We start from the raw sequence: 18,627 nt of genomic DNA on the forward strand, positions 1-18,627 counted from the left end.
GCAACGTTATGATCTCCCCCATATTTACATGCGTGCAATTCAACTAACCCTATGAGTTTATTCTCTCTCAGATTTGCTGTGGGGTTATTATAGGGTACGGTAGCACAGTGTTAGCACTGCTGCCTCACTGTGCCAGGAACTCGGGTTTGATTCCTGGTTTAGGTTACTATCTGTGCAGAATTTGCACGTTCTCCCCACATCTGTGTGAGTTTCTTCCAGTCTGCCCCCACAGTCCAAAGATGTGCGGGGTTAAGTTGGCTATGCTAAATTGACCCTCATTTGGGAGGGATTAGCAGGGTGAATATCTGGGGTTAAGGGGATAGGGTGGGATGGTTGTCAGTGCGGGCTTGATGGACCTCCTTCTGCACTGTAGGGATTCCATCATTCCATATTGGGAAACTCATCACTGCTTATTATGGGGAAACAAGTCAAAACATCTTGCTGATTACAGAGAGGTAGTGAGAGGTAAAATCAGGGCTATTTAAATTAAAACACTCCCCTCCTCAGTAACAGGCATGTACATATAAGGTGCTCAGTAATAAATCCAATGAAGAACTCAGGAAAAACACACAGAAAATAGGGAGACTATGCAACTACCTATCACAGCAAAGGGTTGAAGTGAATAACATGGCTGCTTGTAAAAGGAAACTTGAAAAGAGTGAGAAAGCAATAGAAGGAGATAGCGAAAGGTTAAGTGAAGAGGGATGGGAAAAGGCTTGTGTGGAATCTAAATACCAGCATTGGATCAGTTTGATGAAATGACTTGTTGCTGTACAATAACATTTAGGGCCTGAATTTCAGATAGTTGAGTCCCCACCATCCAAAGAGTTGACTCTTAACACACCCCTGCTGACTCCAGCAAGCCCTGTGCCATTTCACACTCTAATGGGCATTGATTGGCATAAGGCAAGACCATCATCCATCATTGGGAGGAAGTGAAATTGGCCGGCAGCTTTCCAGTCCCTCCAGAAACAGCGCTGCAGTGGCCAGAAGAGGGATTGCAAGGAGTTGCCTGGAACTAAGTCCTGGGAACTGGAGGAGAGAAAGTGACAGGGTCCCAGGGCAGCTGGGGGGCTGGGTCCTGCCTGGGGTCGTGCAAGAGGGGGTATAATCGGGGCCCTGGGGGATTGGCTGGTGTTGGGAGGGAGGTCCAGGGGTTACTGGGCTTTAAGGAGAGAGCATCCTCAGTTTTGGGTGCTTTAGTTGGAGGCACTTCCTTCCCTTCCCATCTGAGATTGACCTCTGGTCATTTTCAGATTGTCCCCCTGATCTGTCATCCGCCCACCAATCTAAAAATTGAGGCTGGGTGAGAAAAGGGGCCTGACTGAGACAAGGGAGGAATCCCCTCAAGGCTCTGCCCACCCAGCGTAAAATCACAACCAGGGGGAGCAGGTGGGATTTTGGAAGGAATGATAAGCAATGCAATTCCTCGGTGCCACCGTAGAACCCACTGTGAGGGGGAAGGGTGGTGCCGGGGGATATAAATTCTGGCCTGTGTAATTCTATTGGTTGACATTAAGATGTGGTTTTACATCAGGAACACGATTCTCCTGAAATCCAAATGATTTGTGGTTTATCTGCTGGAGTCTGCGCATCTCAATATCTGTACGGCTGTCTGAATGGACTGCAAAACTACAATGCAACATTCTGAAAGTTAATGAGTATTTCCTCCATTAGACCAGGAGTGAAACTGAAACTTAACAATAAACGTAGGCAGAGATGATGACATTGTTTGCTTTATCTGTCACATTATTCAGCACGTGCAATGTTACCTAGAGAAAACTTGGATTCCTAATTTAACCAAATACAATCCCTCCTCCTACTCTGGTCTTTTCACTCTCTCTTCCTTTACTTAACACATGAACCAATTAAGTTTCAGAATCCTGTTCATGTGAAGTGCCTTGGGCCATGTTAAAGGTGCTATATAAATGCACGCTAATGTTGCTTATTCTTCTGACACCTAATTTTTGTATATTTCATTTTTTCACCCCTTTTTTCGATATCTCTTCCTCCTCGCCTTCCATCTCCCTTTTTAAAATCTCTTTTTTTTTCATCATTCTCTTTCTTCCTCATTCCCACTCTTTCCCCCTCTATTGTTACCTCTCATCTTTCTCTCTCCAGGGTGCTGAAGGTGTTCCTATCCCATACTGCCCAGAGAGTGCCCTACATGACTTGCTGCAAGGTGCTGAAGATGTTGGGCGTCATCGTGCTAACGGTCTGCTGGTTCCTCACTGCTTGGACAGTGGCTGCCTGGGAAAACATGGAGAGGAAGATCCCACTGGTCATCCAGTCACGAACCCCAGATGGACAATTGTTCACCATGTGTCAGCTCGATCGATGGGACTACATGATGGCCACTGGTAGCATTTACTTCTTTTATTGTCTAGTGGTTTCAGCAAAGTAGGCATAACATTTTAGTACAAACACTTTCATTCAGAGTGCCCCCAGTGTTTGTATTAAAAATACATCTGGAAAATATCAATTGATCAATCCTAACTCCAATGAGAAAATATTGGGAGGTTTTGATGGCATTCTCTGTTGGTAAACTGTAAATTATCCAGGAATTTATGGCAAGGAAGAGATACAGCATTAGTTACAAATTGCTACAAATTTTTGGACAGTTATATACGCTGCCCCACTGCTAACTCCATGAAAATAGCAGTTCATCTCCAACCATCCCAAGAATTCTGCATTAACACTGTTAAAGTGAATTGTCACAAAGTTAGGGCCGGTACTTAACAATGTAAGAACCTTTCTAATGACAAAATTGATTTTCCCATAATACCCTCAAACTCTGGTTCCGAAATTAACATTATGCTATCTCATTCTGGCAGGTAATCAATTGCTCCTGCAGTTTTTATAGAATTTGAAACATTAAATTTATTTTGAACTTTCACTTTTTTTTATTTTTAATCCAATCTGTTCTCTTCTCTTCATTTCTCTTTCTGATCTAATTGGACTCTAAGTCGCCCTACTTTACTGAGTGGAGCATAATCACTGGCTTGGATAGGTTGGACCAGGTGACCTGTTGCTGTGCAGCATTCCTGATTTAATCCCATTTCTTTCTCGATCATTTCTCTGTTTATTTCTCTACCTTTAAATCTCATTGGTTAAGGAGATAACCAATGGCCCGTCATTCGTGTAAGACCCAGAATTCTCATTTCTTAACCACTTTGTTATCATCTGCATTTCAACAGTAATTACACAAAATACCCCACTGACTCCAAAGTACATTGGGACATCCCCAGAAACACGATATATAAACACAACTCTTCCTTTTTCGTTTTGTTCATGTACCAGCATTTTAACCACTGCTTGTTACAGCAATATAAACTTAAAGTTGTTAATAACCTAATTAAAATCTTTTTTTAACTTTCCGCTTTTACAACATCAGTCAACAAGGAAGCTTCTTGTTGAGGCCCCTGTGAACTCTCTATTTCAAGGTATTAAAATATTCTTGCCTTTGACACGTGGATTTCAGCTCTCCACCTTCCTATTGTTTATTATTATTCTTTCCATAGAATGTGGGTATCTCTGGCAAAGCCACCCATCCCTAGTTGCCCTTGAGCTGAGGGCTTGCTCAGCCATTTCAGAGGACAGTTAAGAGTCAAACACATAGCTGTGAGTCTGGAGTTTAGGCCAGTCCAGGTAAGGATGGCAGGTTTCCTTCCCTAAATGACATTAGTGAAGCAGATGGGTTTTTAAACGAAAAGCAGTGATGATTTAATGGTCACCACGAAACCATTGCCAATTATTGAAAAAACCCAGCTTTTTAAAAAAATTTTTTTACCCTATCCTTAAAGTTACAAAGCCAGTGCTCAGAACCGATCAGGCAAACCCAAATATACTCCTTGCTTGCTCCAAAAACTAAATTCAAATTTCAATTGAATTCAGTTCGTGGGCCCCACTAGAGAGATGAACAAGATCCAAGCTAACAAGATAAGGTATTGCACTCCACCTTGGGCTTGATCTGACATTTGGGGTGGGATCTTCTGTCCTCGCTCATCCTGAAACTGGAAAATCCCACCCTACGTCAACGGACCTTTCCATGGTCCACCCCTCACCCGCTCCGATTCCTGTGGTGGGCGGGATGGCGAACATTTGCCCCTTGATCTTAATTAACACACTGAGAAGCTTTAGAGAAGGACATCTGCCATTGTTAACTAGTCTGACCTGGCCTTCTTGTGACTCCAGATCCACAACAATATAGTTGACTCTTAAATGGTCTGGCAAGGTGCTTAGTTCAAGAGCATATGAGGGAAGGTCAATAAATGTTGGCCCAGCCAGTAACACTCACTGATGCTGAATTAAACAAAACTAAACATGTAATAAAATGTAACACTGATGACCTTTAGCATTTGGGGATTGGCAAGGTTGTTAGGGCAGAGTGGAGGGAGCTTTACATTGTACCAGGCTGTATCTGACCTGATGTTGACACTAACTTCCAACAGTAACCCATCTCCCAGAGTGAGGTCCCTGACATTAGAAATTAAAAATAAATTCATACAAAATAAAACCAGCTCACAATCTCCTCTAATGATGCTTGCATTGATATTAGACACAAGCACATTAGTAACATTCATGTGGTTCATAGGAAAGAAGGAATCACACAAACTGTTTGTAAATCCCTGAAATTGTTTTTCTATTGGCGTCCCCTTCATCGGACAGCTGGTAAGAAATAATGTGGGACCAGATTTGGTGACAAAAGCTGTGAGGTATGATGAATTGATCCTGATGCAGCCAAAGTCATTGCAAATTGCCTGGAGATTCCCTGTCTATCTCCAGCTGTCCATCAGTGTTGTCCCTTTTTGCAGCAATGATGTGAAACAGAGAACAATGAGAAACTAACAATAGCTCATTAAAGACTCAATTTTGCTCTTGACAGTTCTGTGCTTTCTTTGTGATAGCAACCCAAGTTCAAACCCCTCGATTTAACAAGAAAGACTTGCTCAGCATCAGACAGGGAAGCAAAGCCATGGGGATGTTACATATGTTACAGTGAGAAGCAATTCTCAAACACATCCTAAACTGAATGGCCCAACTCCAAGACAGTGAGTTTGCCAATCCTTCAGGATTGAACTGGAATCTCCAGGAATTAATTAATGCTCTGACCAACCTTGGACAAGAATCATTGGGCTGTTAAAAAAGATTTGTCTTTCTTTTTTCTCTGAACATTTTGTTTATTCATTGTAAAAATATTGGTGAGAAGGTGGGAAAGTTGGGACGGGAAACTTTGTCACGAATATATCCCATCAGTATTGGAGTCAATAGAGTCAAAAGAATTGAGTTTGCTGTGAGTAACCCATGGATTCATTAATCTTTATTCACAATATTTAAAATCTAGTCGTCACAGGGGCCACAATGGCTGCATTTATACAATACCTCAAAACTTCACATAGTGTTTCATGTCTAGTAAAACCCACTAAAACCATACACCCTGGGATATATTCCCACAGAATTATACTGGGATATATTCCCACAGAATTAAACTGGGATACGTTCCCACAGAGTTACACTGGGATATATTCCCACAGAATTAAACTGGGATATATTCCCACAGAGTTACACTGGGATACATTCCCACAGAGTTACACTGGGATACATTCCCACAGAATTAAACTGGGATATATTCCCACAGAGTTTCACTGGGATACATTCCCACAGAGTTTCACTGGGATATATTCCCACAGAGTTACACTGGGATACATTCCCACAGAGTTTCACTGGGATATATTCCCACAGAGTTACACTGGGATACATTCCCACAGGGTTTCACTGGGATACATTCCCACAGGGTTACACTGGGATACATTCCCACAGGGTTTCACTGGGATACATTCCCACAGGGTTACACTGGGATACATTCCCACAGAGTTTCACTGGGATACATTCCCACAGAGTTACACTGGGATACATTCCCACAGGGTTACACTGGGATACATTCCCACAGAGTTACAGTGGGATATATTCCCACAGAGTTACACTGGGATACATTCCCACAGAGTTTCACTGGGATACATTCCCACAGGGTTACACTAGGATACATTCCCACAGAGTTACACTAGGATACATTCCCACAGAGTTACACTGGGATACATTCCCACAGAGTTACACTGGGATATATTCTCACAGAGTTACACTAGGATACATTCCCACAGAGTTACACTAGGATACATTCCCACAGAGTTACACTGGGATATATTCTCACAGAGTTACACTAGGATACATTCCCACAGAGTTACACTAGGATACATTCCCACAGAGTTACACTAGGATACATTCCCACAGAGTTACACTGGGATATATTCTCACAGGATAACTCTGTAGTATATCTCCACAGACAGCTTCAGGGTACGTTCCATATGGTTACGGCTCACATATATACGGGACATGGGTTTTGCTAGTCGGGCCAGCATTTATTGCCCATCTCTCGTTGCCCTTGAGAAGGTGATGATGAGCCTCCTTCTTGAATTGCTGCAGTCCATGTGCTGTGGGTTGATCCACAATGCTGTTAGGGAGGGAATTACAGGATTTTGACTCAGCAACTGCAAAGGAACGGCTGATGTATTTCCAAATCAGGATGGTGAGTGGCTTGGAGGGGAACTTGTAGATACTTGTGTTCCCAAGTATCTGCTGCCCTTGTCACATTAATTTGATATTAATGTACTTCCCACAATTGTATTGTAATATTAATACCACATAAATCTAACTTAAAATATGAAAGGAACACAGACATTTATACAGCATTTTATAATATTGAAACATGCCAAAGCATTTTCCTAGTCAATTACATTGGGAGTGTAGGGCTGTCAATGCTAAAATTGAAAATAAGATACTTAGAACACATCTGCATAGCTGAATGTCCAAAAGATTGTCCAATTTACCCACATAACAAGTATTAAAGTTAATCTCACAGCATGTGAGACACATTAAGAACTTGCAGAGTTGTAACATGATGCATATGAATATTAATCTTTAATTTCTATTCCTCCCCTTTCTCTGCATTTTTCCTTTGCGACTTCATTTTTGCTCTTTATCTACCCTATCTAACTGTCAAAAGAAAACATTCTTTCCTTAGTCTCTCTCCTGGTTCCCGGTGGTTATGTTGGGAATGAGAATGTGTTTTAAGTAAAAGGTTTTCGTTGGCTGAGCGAAATTTCTAATGAGCGTTTTTTAATCCATTATTAATACATGAACAAATAGCATTACTTTTTTCTCTTTTCGACATATTACAACAACCCCAGGGGTTGCCAACTCTGCTTGGGAGTATTCCTGGAGGTTCTTCACACGACATCCTACCTCCAATCCAATATTTCTATGACTATTACACAAAAATATTCAAAACTTTTTTCTTAAATCACCTTTTAAAAATGGTCACCATTGTTCAAAGCCACTTTGGTTTTCCATCTGTATTCCATATGGAGCATTAGGGATGATAATCTTTAATTCCTGGAGATTCCCATTTAATCCTGTAACATTGGCAACCTCTCCCCTCTTTTCCCTGACACTGTCACTGTGAGATACTTTCTGACCTCCAAAGTGCCTTAACATTAACTCATCTATAAAAACAAAACATATTCATATGAACTTCCTTTCCTGGTGTTTTAACTGCAAACTTGACCTACTTGTAACAAGCAGCAACCAGGAATTTCCTATTCCTGATGTATTGACTCACATTCACACTGCATCGTTACAAGATTGTAATATCGGTTTCCCAGTGGAAGATCCTTAAATCTCTTACATGGGAGATAGGAATAGTTAGCTGCAAAAAAAAGCAAAGACTAACAAATGGGCAGAATGTGGCACAGTGGTTAGCACTGCTGCCTCACAGCACCAGGCACCTGGGTTCGATTCCTGGCTTGGATTTCTGTCTGTGCAGAGTCTGCACATTCTCCCTGACTCTGCATGGGTTTCCTCCAGGTGCTCTGGTTTCCTTCCACAGTCCAAAAGACATGCTGGTTAGGTGCATTGACCGTGCTAAATTTTCCTTCAGTGTACCAGAACATGCACCGGAGTGTGGTGACTAGGGGATTTTCACAGTGCTTCATTGCAGTGTTAATGTAGGCCTACTTGTGACACTAATAAATAAACTCTAATTGACCTTCTACCACCCTGGTAACCCTTGATGGAACCATCTTAGAGTAATGATCAATCTTTATCAAGAATCTTTAGCAGAGCCAGATATGGGGTGAGGAGAGCTAGAGGTGGAAAAATTTGGGGATTACCAGTCCAAAGTCATCTGTTCCTCCCAAACGCCAACACGTGTCATGTGTCTCATTACTCGCATTCTGTATTCCAAAATGGTCTTTTCTGAAAGAACTGTGTCTAATCTGCATTTGAATTAATCGATACTAATCGTTATTACTGCCTTCCTAGAGTTTGTTCCATGTACATTGATCACTCGCGCACTGAAATATTGTTTCCACAACTTGGTTTTCAATTTACCCCCTTCAAGTACAGGTTGTATGTTCTGGTTGTGGTATTCTGCGCAAGATGAAACATCTTTATGTACATTATATATGTCCTTTCGATTCGCAGAAACAGCAGTCATTTCAACCCTCAACCTTCTCTTTTCCAATGAACCCTTTCGTAGAATCATAGAATAACTACAGTGCAGAAGGAGGCCATTCAGCCCATCAAATCTGCACCAACCACAATCCTGCCCAAGCCCTATTCCCTTAACCTCACATATTTACCCTGCTAATCCCCCTCACGTATGGTCAATTTATCCTGACTAATCAACCTAACCCACACATCTTTGGACTAATAAAAGAAGCCATTCAGCCTCCAGATTATGCAAGCTCTTTGGGTGCAATCCAATTAGTCACACTCCTTGACTTTTCCGCACACATCTCTCTGCTATCCTATTCTCTTTCTGGAAGTTATTATTGAATCAGCCTCCACCACCAGATAGGCAGTGCATTGCAGATTACAACTTGCTGCATTTTTCTTCATCTTGCCTGTGTTTTTGTTTTGCCAATTATTTTAAATGGATTCTCTCTGCTTAAACATTAAAATATAGGAACTAGGAGCAGGAGTAGGCCATTCTGCCCCTCGAGCCTGGTCTGCCATTTAATACGATCATGGCTGATCCTCTACCTCAACATCACACTCCCGCTCTATCTCCATACATCTTCATGTTTTTAGTGTCTACTAATCTATCTATTTCCATCTTAAATATGTTCAGCTCCTTGGCCTCCTCAGTCTTCTGTAGTAGAGAATTCCACAGGTTTAGCACCCTCTGAGTGAGGAAATTTCTCCTTGTCTCAGTTCTAATGGTGTACTCTGTATCCTGAGATTGTGACCCCTGTTCTGGACCCTCCAGGCAGAGGGGACATCATTCCTGTCCAGCCCTGTCAGAATTTTATACGTTTCAGTGAGATCCTCTCTCATTTTTCTAAATTCCAGTGAGTATCGGCCTAGTTCACCCAATCTCTCCTCATACGACAATCCTGTCATCCCAGGCATCAGTCTTAGTGAACCTTTACTTCTCTTCCTCTATGGCAATTATTTCCTTTCTTACGTAAGGAGACAAAACTGCACACCATATTCCAGATGTGGTCTCGCCAAGGCTGCATGCAGTAAGATATCCTTGTTCCTGTACTCAAATCCTCAAATCCCATTTTACTGATCCGTCTGCCACTGAAAATTGTTTCTCATTATTTACTCATTATTACTCCATTATTTACTCCATCAAAATCTCTTTCAAACATCCCCATCAGTTTCTCTTGTCCAAACAGGACAAACCCTCTAGTTTTTCCATGGTAACTGATATATTTCTGTATTTATCTACTCTGTTAACAGCGGAGTTCCTCTTCCTGTGCTGGGGCAGTTATCTCTGCTACGCTGTGCGAATGGTCCCATCAACGTACCATGAGCCACGCTTCATGGGTCTCGCCATCCACAATGAAATCCTCATGTCTGCTGCCTTCTATGGTGTCAGGTACGGTAATGTAACACTCGACAGTCGCTCTTCATTACATATTGTCTCCTGTTCCAACACTGTCTGAAGTCAGCTATGGCCCAATTTGGGGCATGTGTTCAAAACTCATCCCAAAAACATAAAGTTTATTTATTAGTGTCACAAGTAGGCTTATATTAACACTGCAATGAAGTTACTGTGAAAGTCCTAGTCATCACACTCTGGCGCCTGTTCGGGTACACTGAGGGAGAATTTACCACGGCCAATGAGCCTAACCAACACATCTTTCGGGTTGTGGGAGGAAACCGGAGCACCCGGAGGAAATGCACGCAGACATGGGGAGAACGTGCAGACTCCACACAGACAGTGACCCAAGCTGGGGATTAAACCCGGGTCTCTGGCACTCCTTGTACACCTCTGCTTGTGTGGCCAGATTCCCCTCCAACTCAATGTTCGAGTTTGCTGATGACATCACCCTTGTAGGTTGGATTTCAAACAATGACGAGACAGAGTACAAGAATGAGATAGAGAATCTGGTGAACTGGTGCAGCAACAATAATCTCTCCCTCAATGTCAACAAAATGAAGAGAGACACCAACTTCCGGAAGCATTGTGAAGGGCAAGCCCGTGTCTCGCTCGGCCATTTTAGAGGGTGTTTAAGAGTCAACCACATTACTGTGGGTCTGGAGTCATGTGTAGGCCAGACCATGGTTTGATTTGATTTGATTTATTATTGTCGCATGCATTAGTAAATAGTGAAAAATATTATTTATTGCATACTATACAAAGTATAGTGTACATAGAGAAGGAAAGGCAAGGATGCAGAATGTAGTTTTATAGTCATAGCTAGGATGTAGAGAAAGATCAACTTAGTGCGAGGTAGGTGCATACAAAAGCCCATCAGCAGCAGGGAAGAAGCTGTTCTTGAGTCAGTTGGTACATGATCTCAGACTTTTGTATATTTTTCCCAACAGAAGAAGGTGGAAGAGAGAGTGTGCGGGGTGTGTGGAGTCCTTAATTATGCCAGCTGCTTTGCTGGAGCAGTGAGAAGTGTAGATAGAGTCAATGGATGGGAGGCTGGTTTGCATGATGGATTGGACTACATTCACGACCTTTTGTAGTTTCTTGCGGTCTTGGGCAGAGCAGAAGCCCATACCAAGCTGTGATACAACCAGAAAGAATGTTTTCTATGGTGCATCTGTAAAAGTTGGTGAGAGTCAGAGTGGACATGCCAAATTTCCTTAGCCTCCTGAAAAAGTAGAGCATTGATGGGCTTTCTTAACTATAGCATCGGCATGGGAGGACCAGTGATGGTTCCTGATTTGATGGTGTTTATCCTCCCTAATTATCAGCGTTTTGATCATCAAACTGCAATAATTTTAAGATAAATTTCATTTCTTCCCCTAGGTTCACCATGGCAATGACTCTTCACCCTGACTGGATGCTCCTGCTCTTCTTCGCTCATTCCCACCTTACAGTCACGATGACTCTAATTCTGCTCTTCATTCCCAAGGTATTAAAGAGATAAGGACAGGGTAAATTCCCCTTTTCACCACACAGTGGGGAGTGGAACAGTTTGCCCAGCTGATTTCAGTGGAATCAGGATTGAGATAGGTTCTAAAAGTGGAAGCTATTCTGCTTCATTAGATTTCTGACCAAGCGCTGAAGATGAAAGTTCATTTCAATTTTTTTTATTCATTCATAGGACGTGGGCTTCACTGGCTGGCCAGCATTTATTGCCCATCCCTAGTTACCCTTGAACTGAGTGGCTTGCTAGGCCATTTCAGAGGGCAGTTGAGAGTCAACCACATTGGTGTGGCTCTGGAGTCACATGTAGGCCAGACCGGGTAAGGATGGCAGATTTCCTTCCCTCGAGGATATTTCACATATTTCCTGCTGAATTCCATTGAATTGAGCCAAGGTGCAGGACAAGCTCCCCAGTAAATGGGGTCATTTGTACAGTGAACGCTATAGTTCTACTTTCCGATGTATCAGCAGTGGTTCAATAGGGTAGCATGGTGCCCTTACCCAGAGCTGCCAGACTGTAGTGGCTGCACAAATACAGAGCGGCGTGAGAGATGCCTAAACGGTACCACAGAGATCTTGCTCTGGGATAAATAATGGCCAAGGGAACAAATCAAAGGGACTGACAACTGACCATACTCAACAGCGAATAAACGTTAAAAGTAATATGGACCTGGAAAGTAGTTAGAACATAGAGCTGGCTGCCACCTGATATAACAGAGGCAAACGGTTCATATACATTGAGAGCAAGCTAGATAAGCAGATGAAAAAGAAACTTAGATGATAGGAGCAGGAGGAGATCATTTGGCCCTTCGAGCCTGCTCCGCCATTCATTACAATCATGGCTGATTGTCCAACTCAATAGTCTAATCCTGCTTTCAACCCAGAATCTTTCATCCCCATTCACCCCAAGTGCTTTTTTCCAGCCACCTCTTGCATACATTCAATATAAAAATAGAAGAAAGGAGCAGGAGGAGGAATAAACAAATATGTGGACAGGATGAGATAAAGTGGGGAGGGGAAAGCTCATGTAGAACATTAACACTAGCATAGACTAGTTGGGCCAAATGGCCTGATTCTCTGCTGTACATACTTGAAAATAATTTTTACACTAGTAATTAAGGTAGGGCCGATCATTGAGAATTTTTAAAAGTAATTATTTTTCAATGAGCAAACATGAATACTGTTTGTAGTAAATACAGTGATTAGGGTGATTAAGCAGAAGGTTTTACATGGGGGAATTGATAAGATTCCCAGTGAACCATTCCTCACCCCGAGTCATTTTCTTTTGTGTTTCAGTTCCTCCACGTGGGAGCCCCCCTGAGGGAGGACGTGGTGACCGAGGTGTATGAGGATGAGCTGGACTTGCGCTTTTCTGGTTCCTACCTCAACCACAGTATCACATCAGCCTGGAGTGATCACAGCCTGGAGCCAGATGATATCAGGGTGAGCAAAGAGAAGGGAATTGAAACTAGGTTGCTCTGATGCAGAGAATAAGTAGGTCACCTTTGGAGAAAAAATATCCTACTTGCGATCCAGCCCCTGGGAACAAGTAACTTTCAACCGCGAAGAATCCACCACATCCTGAGGATGAATAACATCAATAAAGACTATTTGAGGACTCCCCAGATGTGACAAAATGTTTATTTCGGGAAATTTTTTTTTATATTCATTCGTGGGAAATGGGTGTTGCTGGCCAGCATTTATTGTCCATCCCGAGTTGCCTGAAGGCAATTGAGTGTCAACCACCTTGGTGTGGCTCTGGGATCACATGTAGGCCAGACGAGGGAAGGACAACAGATTTCCTTCCCTGAAGGACATTAGTGAACCAGATGGGTTTTTCAACAATGGTTTCATGGTCATCGGTAGATTCTTAATTCCAGATATTTGTTTTTTATTGAATTCAAATTCCGCCAACTACTGTAGCGGGATTTGAACCCGGGTCGCCAGAACATTGGCTTAGTTTCTGGATTAATAGTCTAGTGATAATACCATTTGGCCATCGCCTGCCCATATATCAATTGTTGTCTTTCATCAAAAAAAAGATTGTTTGCTGTCTAAGCTATCGTTTAGCTTGCTCTGTCCACACTAACATTTAAAATTTATTTGTTCATGGGACATGGGTGCTCTTGACAAGCCCAGCATTTATTGCCCATCCCTAACTGCACTTCAGAAAGTGGTGGTGGGCTGTCCTCTTTTGGAAAACACTAATTCTTCATTGATTCCTCTTTTTTATCTTCTTCTGCAGGATGAACTGAAGAAGCTTTATGCCCAGCTAGAAGTGCACAAGACAAAGAAGATGACAGCCAATAACCCCCACCTGCAGAAAAAGAGGAGTTCCCGGAGAACTCTCGGTCGTTCCATCATTAAACGAATCAGTGAAATTCCAGAGTCAATGAGCAGACAGTGCAGTAGGGATGGATCTATTGCAGGGAGCAGTTATGCGGGTTCATACAGGAAAAAACTTTATGATTCTGCCAGCTCCAGCATGAAGGTGAAAGAAGACTCCATAAAACATCGTGTTTTCTCGATAAGAAAATCTCACAGTACCTATGACCATGTCAGGGAGCACCGAGATGGTCACACCAGCAGAACCGATTCCTCCAGAGATCCTTCCCTGTTGGATTCACTGATGAGGAAGAAGTTGGCAAAGAAAGCCTCCCAGAGATCCGACATTGACTCCTTAGATGACGCTCCTCTCGTGTACAAGTCCGCCAGTGCACATAACCTAACTGTGGATATGAACCCATTAAATGCCAAGCCAGGCACACTGCACAAATCTCTTAGTGTTGTTAGCTGTGCAAGAGAAAAGGCGTTGGCGCACACAAAAAAGTCTGAAGAGAACACAAAACAGGTGGGAGAACGAGTCCAAAAGAAGCCCTCGACCAGGCAGGCACCAAATAAACTCCTACTTCCTACAGCTGCAGCACAATTGGAAGAGGCAAATAAAATGTCCAATTCAATTGTGCAGCATAGAACCAGTGACTATTCAAGAAAAGATGGCACTCACCTGGCCGCAGTGTCTCCCAAGGCCGATAAAACACAACTACTTTCTGAAAAGACTGACCAAGTAGTTGAGAGCAAGCGAGAAAAATACATGTCGCTCATGAAACAGGCATCAAGCAATAGCTCACTTGTCTGTCCGTGGGACACAATGGCAGATGAGACATCATCGATGGACTCCAGTATAGATCCAAAGAAGGGAAGGTCTTTGTCGATCTGCGTTGGTTCTCCAGAACCGCTCATTCATGGATTCTTGAAAGTGAGGGATGAAAATGACCCAAAGCAACCCAAAGGATTTGGACAGTCCTTGAAACTTCCAACAGCACCAGGAAAAATGAAGGATAGCAAGAAAGATAAATCAAAAAATGCAAGTGAGAAAGGCAAGGGGAATACAGAAAAGGGGAAGGAGAAGAAAACAGAAGCAATGAGTTCATCAGATAAATTGGCAGCAATTTGTTCTTCAGAAACAGGAGAAATCAAAAACAAAGATGGAAAATCAATGGGAGATTCTTCTTCACTGCATTCAGTAGATAAAGGGGATAAGCGAGAAAAATACATGTCGCTCATGAAACAGGCATCAAGCAATAGCTCACTTGTCTGTCCGTGGGACACAATGGCAGATGAGACATCATCAATGGACTCCAGTATAGATCCAAAGAAGGGAAGGTCTTTGTCGATCTGCGTTGGTTCTCCAGAACCGCTCATTCATGGATTCTTGAAAGTGAGGGATGAAAATGACCCAAAGCAACCCAAAGGATTTGGACAGTCCTTGAAACTTCTAATGGCGCCAGGGAAAATGAAGGATAGCAAGAAAGATAAATCAAAAAATGCAAGTGAGAAAGGCAAGGGGAATACAGAAAAGGGAAAGGAGAAGAAAACAGAAGCTTCATCAGATAAATCAGCAGCAATTTGCCCTTCGGAAACAGGAGAAATCAAAAACAAAGAGGGAAAATCACAGTCAACAGTAGATAAAGGGGACAAACGACAAAAATACATGTCACTTTTAAAACAAGCATCATCAAATACAGCCATCATCTGTCCATGGGACATTATTGTAGAAGAGGCATCTGGCGCAGATCAGAAGAAGGGAAGGTCTTTATCACTTGGTGCTAATGTCGCGAAAACAATTGTACCTGGCACCTCGAAAGCAGGTGTTGTAAATTATTCATTAAAGCAATCGAAACAATTAACACTATCATTGAAACTTATGATGACACCAGGAACGATGTTGGATAGAGAGGACAAAGGACGAAAATCACTGTCCATCGATAAATCTAAAGTCACAGATATTTGTCCTTGGGATACAGGGACTGAAGAGGAAACATCAGTCCCTGTTGATAAGTCTAAAGCGGCAGATATTTGCCCCTGGGATACAGGGAATAAAGAGGAAATATCACTGCCTACTGATAAATCATTGGTCGCAGATATCTGTCCCTGGGAAACAGGGAATAAAGAAGAAACATCAGTGCCGGCTGATAAATCATTGGTCGCAGATATCTGTCCCTGGGAAACAGGGAATAAAGAAGAAACATCAGTGCCGACTGATAAATCATTGGTCGCAGATATCTGTCCCTGGGAAACAGGGAATAAAGAAGAAACATCAGTCCCTGTTGATAAGTCTAAAGTGGCAGATATTTGCCCCTGGGATACAGGGAATAAAGAGGAAATATTACTGCCTACTGATAAATCATTGGTCGCAGATATCTGTCCCTGGGATACAGAGAATAAAGAGGAAACATCAGTGCCTACTGATAAGTCAAAAGTCGCAGATATCTGTCCTTGGGATACAGAGACTAAAGAAGAAGCATCAGTGCCTGTTGATAAATCGAAATTTGGAGATATCTGTCCCTGGGAAACAGGGAATGAAGAGAAAATATCACTGCCTGTTGATAAATCATTGGTTGCAGATATCTGTCCCTGGGAAACAGGGAATAAAGAGGAAACATCAGTCCCTGTTGATAAATCGAAATTTGGAGATATCTGTCCCTGGGAAACAGGGAATGAAGAGAAAATATCACTGCCTGTTGATAAATCATTGGTTGCAGATATCTGTCCCTGGGATACAGCGAATAAAGAGGAAATATCATTGCCTGTTGACAAGCCGAAAGTTCCAGCTATTTGTCTTTGGGAGGTGGAACATACTGAGAGCACTGAACAAAAAACATTGTCCTTAGATAAATTTAAGATCACAATTACCTGTGCCCCAGATACAGAAAATACTGGGAAGGAGGAGGAACTGTCATCGCCTGAGGGTAAATCGAGGGCCGCAGATATATGTCCCTGGGATATTGAGAACAAGGGAGAATTATCACTTCCACCAGATAAATCTAAAGCTCCTGACATTTGTCTGTGGGGGACAGAACCGTCAGCAACTGGAAACGTTCAAACGGGTACACAAGCTGAAAGTGATTTAACTTCAGTTTCTCCCTGGGACATTGAGGTGACAGCAGCAAACCAATCTGAAAATAAAGAAGCTGAGACACCAAAAGATAAAGAAAATGTCAGCTGTCCTGTGCATTTAGGATGAGTTGATCGAGGTGCCAAAGCTGAAGATGTAAGGACTGTGAAATTTTTATGTTATGCTTTCCCAAAAGAAATATAGAACACAGTTCATTAATTGCAGATTTCTGATGTAAATACAAGAGTGCAACATAATAAACAGCTTCTTCCCAAAAGAAGTGGCCAATAATACATTAGTGTTTAACTAAATATTCAATCCATTGCTACAATTGTCTAAATAATGAGGTCGGTGTATCCATATTGCGTGTCCCTACAGATTGTAGCGACGATAACCTTGAAGGTTGTTTCATGGGCCAACACAAGAGGTACTCTGAAAAACAATCTTAAATGAAACTACATCTCATTGATTGTAAACTGATGCAAAACACCAAAGCCATTTCAACACCGGGTGTGTTTCTTTACCTGTGTTTCTCTGATAAACCTGTACTGTGATACCCAAGTTTAATCAGAGTTCAGTGGGAAAACTGAACCTCATGGATTCATTTCACTGTCTTCCCCATGGGATTAGATAAGAAGAAATGTTCTCTCTGTGCTGCTGACTGCAATTGGTCTAAGGAAATGTGCTCCAATTGGACACTTGGAATAAACCTACTTACCTTCCTACTTCTCAAATATACAGCACATTACTTTAGCATCCTAGGCCAGTGACATCAGGATACTCTAGCTAGGGGTTACCTGAAAGATGCATAACTTCCACTGGAAGGGGATCCTTGGCTGATATCTCTTTAATCAAGGTATAGAGGCTATTAACAGCATTCCAACTATCGTCACTGCTGATGTATTTTTTATTTTCCTCCTGGAATATGGAGATGGTACGAAAACTAAATTTATTACCAAGCTGTAATTGCACTAAGAATGTCAAAGACGTAGTTTGGGAAAGGAATCACATTCAGCCAGATTAGATTGTTGAAATAAACTTCTCTCTAAAACATCAGAGATCAGGAGTGAAGCTGAAAAATCTGTTTGTGTGAAGATACTGTCCTTCACTATCGCAACTTGTTCTCCAATATGGACAACAAATAAGAAAGATGTGGTCAGAACAGATTTGTTGAATTTATTTCATAACTTGCCATGGTGGGATTTGAATTCATGACCTTTTGTTGGCAGACCTATCATATCCCAAAACGACGTTAACCCAAATATTCCTGATGTCTGGGAAAATGACTAAATCAGGCTCCGAAACCACTGTGAACTAAAACCTACATGTTTAAAATAGTTATAAAGTGATGGATTTTGATTCTGCCAGGTCTACATTAATAGTGAAATCTGGCAAAGCCCTGCCAAAGGGAAGCAAATGATTTAGCAAAAATATTTCTTTGCTAGTTTCAGTTTCTTTCCAATAGCCTTAATATTTCTCCTGTCATCAGCAAATCTCACATATCTTGCCACTGAGAACCTGCACAACTGAGTAATCCTCCTCCTTCACCTGTCACCCCTTCGGGTTACTGGTTATCAGTTTTGTGACATTGCATTGTGACAACTGAACCTTAATAAAAGCTACACACAGTGCCATCGGTGATTGATTATTATTTCATACAGAGTTTTCAACAAGTTCCAGTTGATTCTCCAAGTTATTTTCAAACATTTTCTTCGGCAAAGACGATTTCATAACTTCCGGGCAACTGTCTGAGGTGAAACAGATGATTCATGTTGTAACT

At 42.0% G+C, this 18,627-nt stretch overlaps 1 protein-coding gene across 1 annotated transcript in view; it reads left to right on the forward strand.

Annotated features, from left to right (window-relative positions):
- gpr179 (G protein-coupled receptor 179) overlaps positions 1 to 18,627 on the forward strand; it is an 81,075-nt gene extending 62,448 nt beyond the window's left edge. Inside the window, exons 7-11 of the mRNA XM_080213537.1 lie at positions 2,122 to 2,360; positions 9,805 to 9,943; positions 11,330 to 11,435; positions 12,746 to 12,892; positions 13,695 to 18,627. Coding sequence (XP_080069663.1) covers positions 2,122 to 2,360; positions 9,805 to 9,943; positions 11,330 to 11,435; positions 12,746 to 12,892; positions 13,695 to 16,976 — 3,913 coding nt within the window. The 3' untranslated portion in view covers positions 16,977 to 18,627. The remainder of the gene's footprint in view (positions 1 to 2,121; positions 2,361 to 9,804; positions 9,944 to 11,329; positions 11,436 to 12,745; positions 12,893 to 13,694) is intronic.

The sequence above is a fragment of the Carcharhinus amblyrhynchos genome, chromosome 27 (genome assembly GCF_965287045.1).
Source record: "Carcharhinus amblyrhynchos chromosome 27, sCarAmb.v2.hapA, whole genome shotgun sequence".
Lineage (NCBI taxonomy): Eukaryota > Metazoa > Chordata > Chondrichthyes > Carcharhiniformes > Carcharhinidae > Carcharhinus > Carcharhinus amblyrhynchos.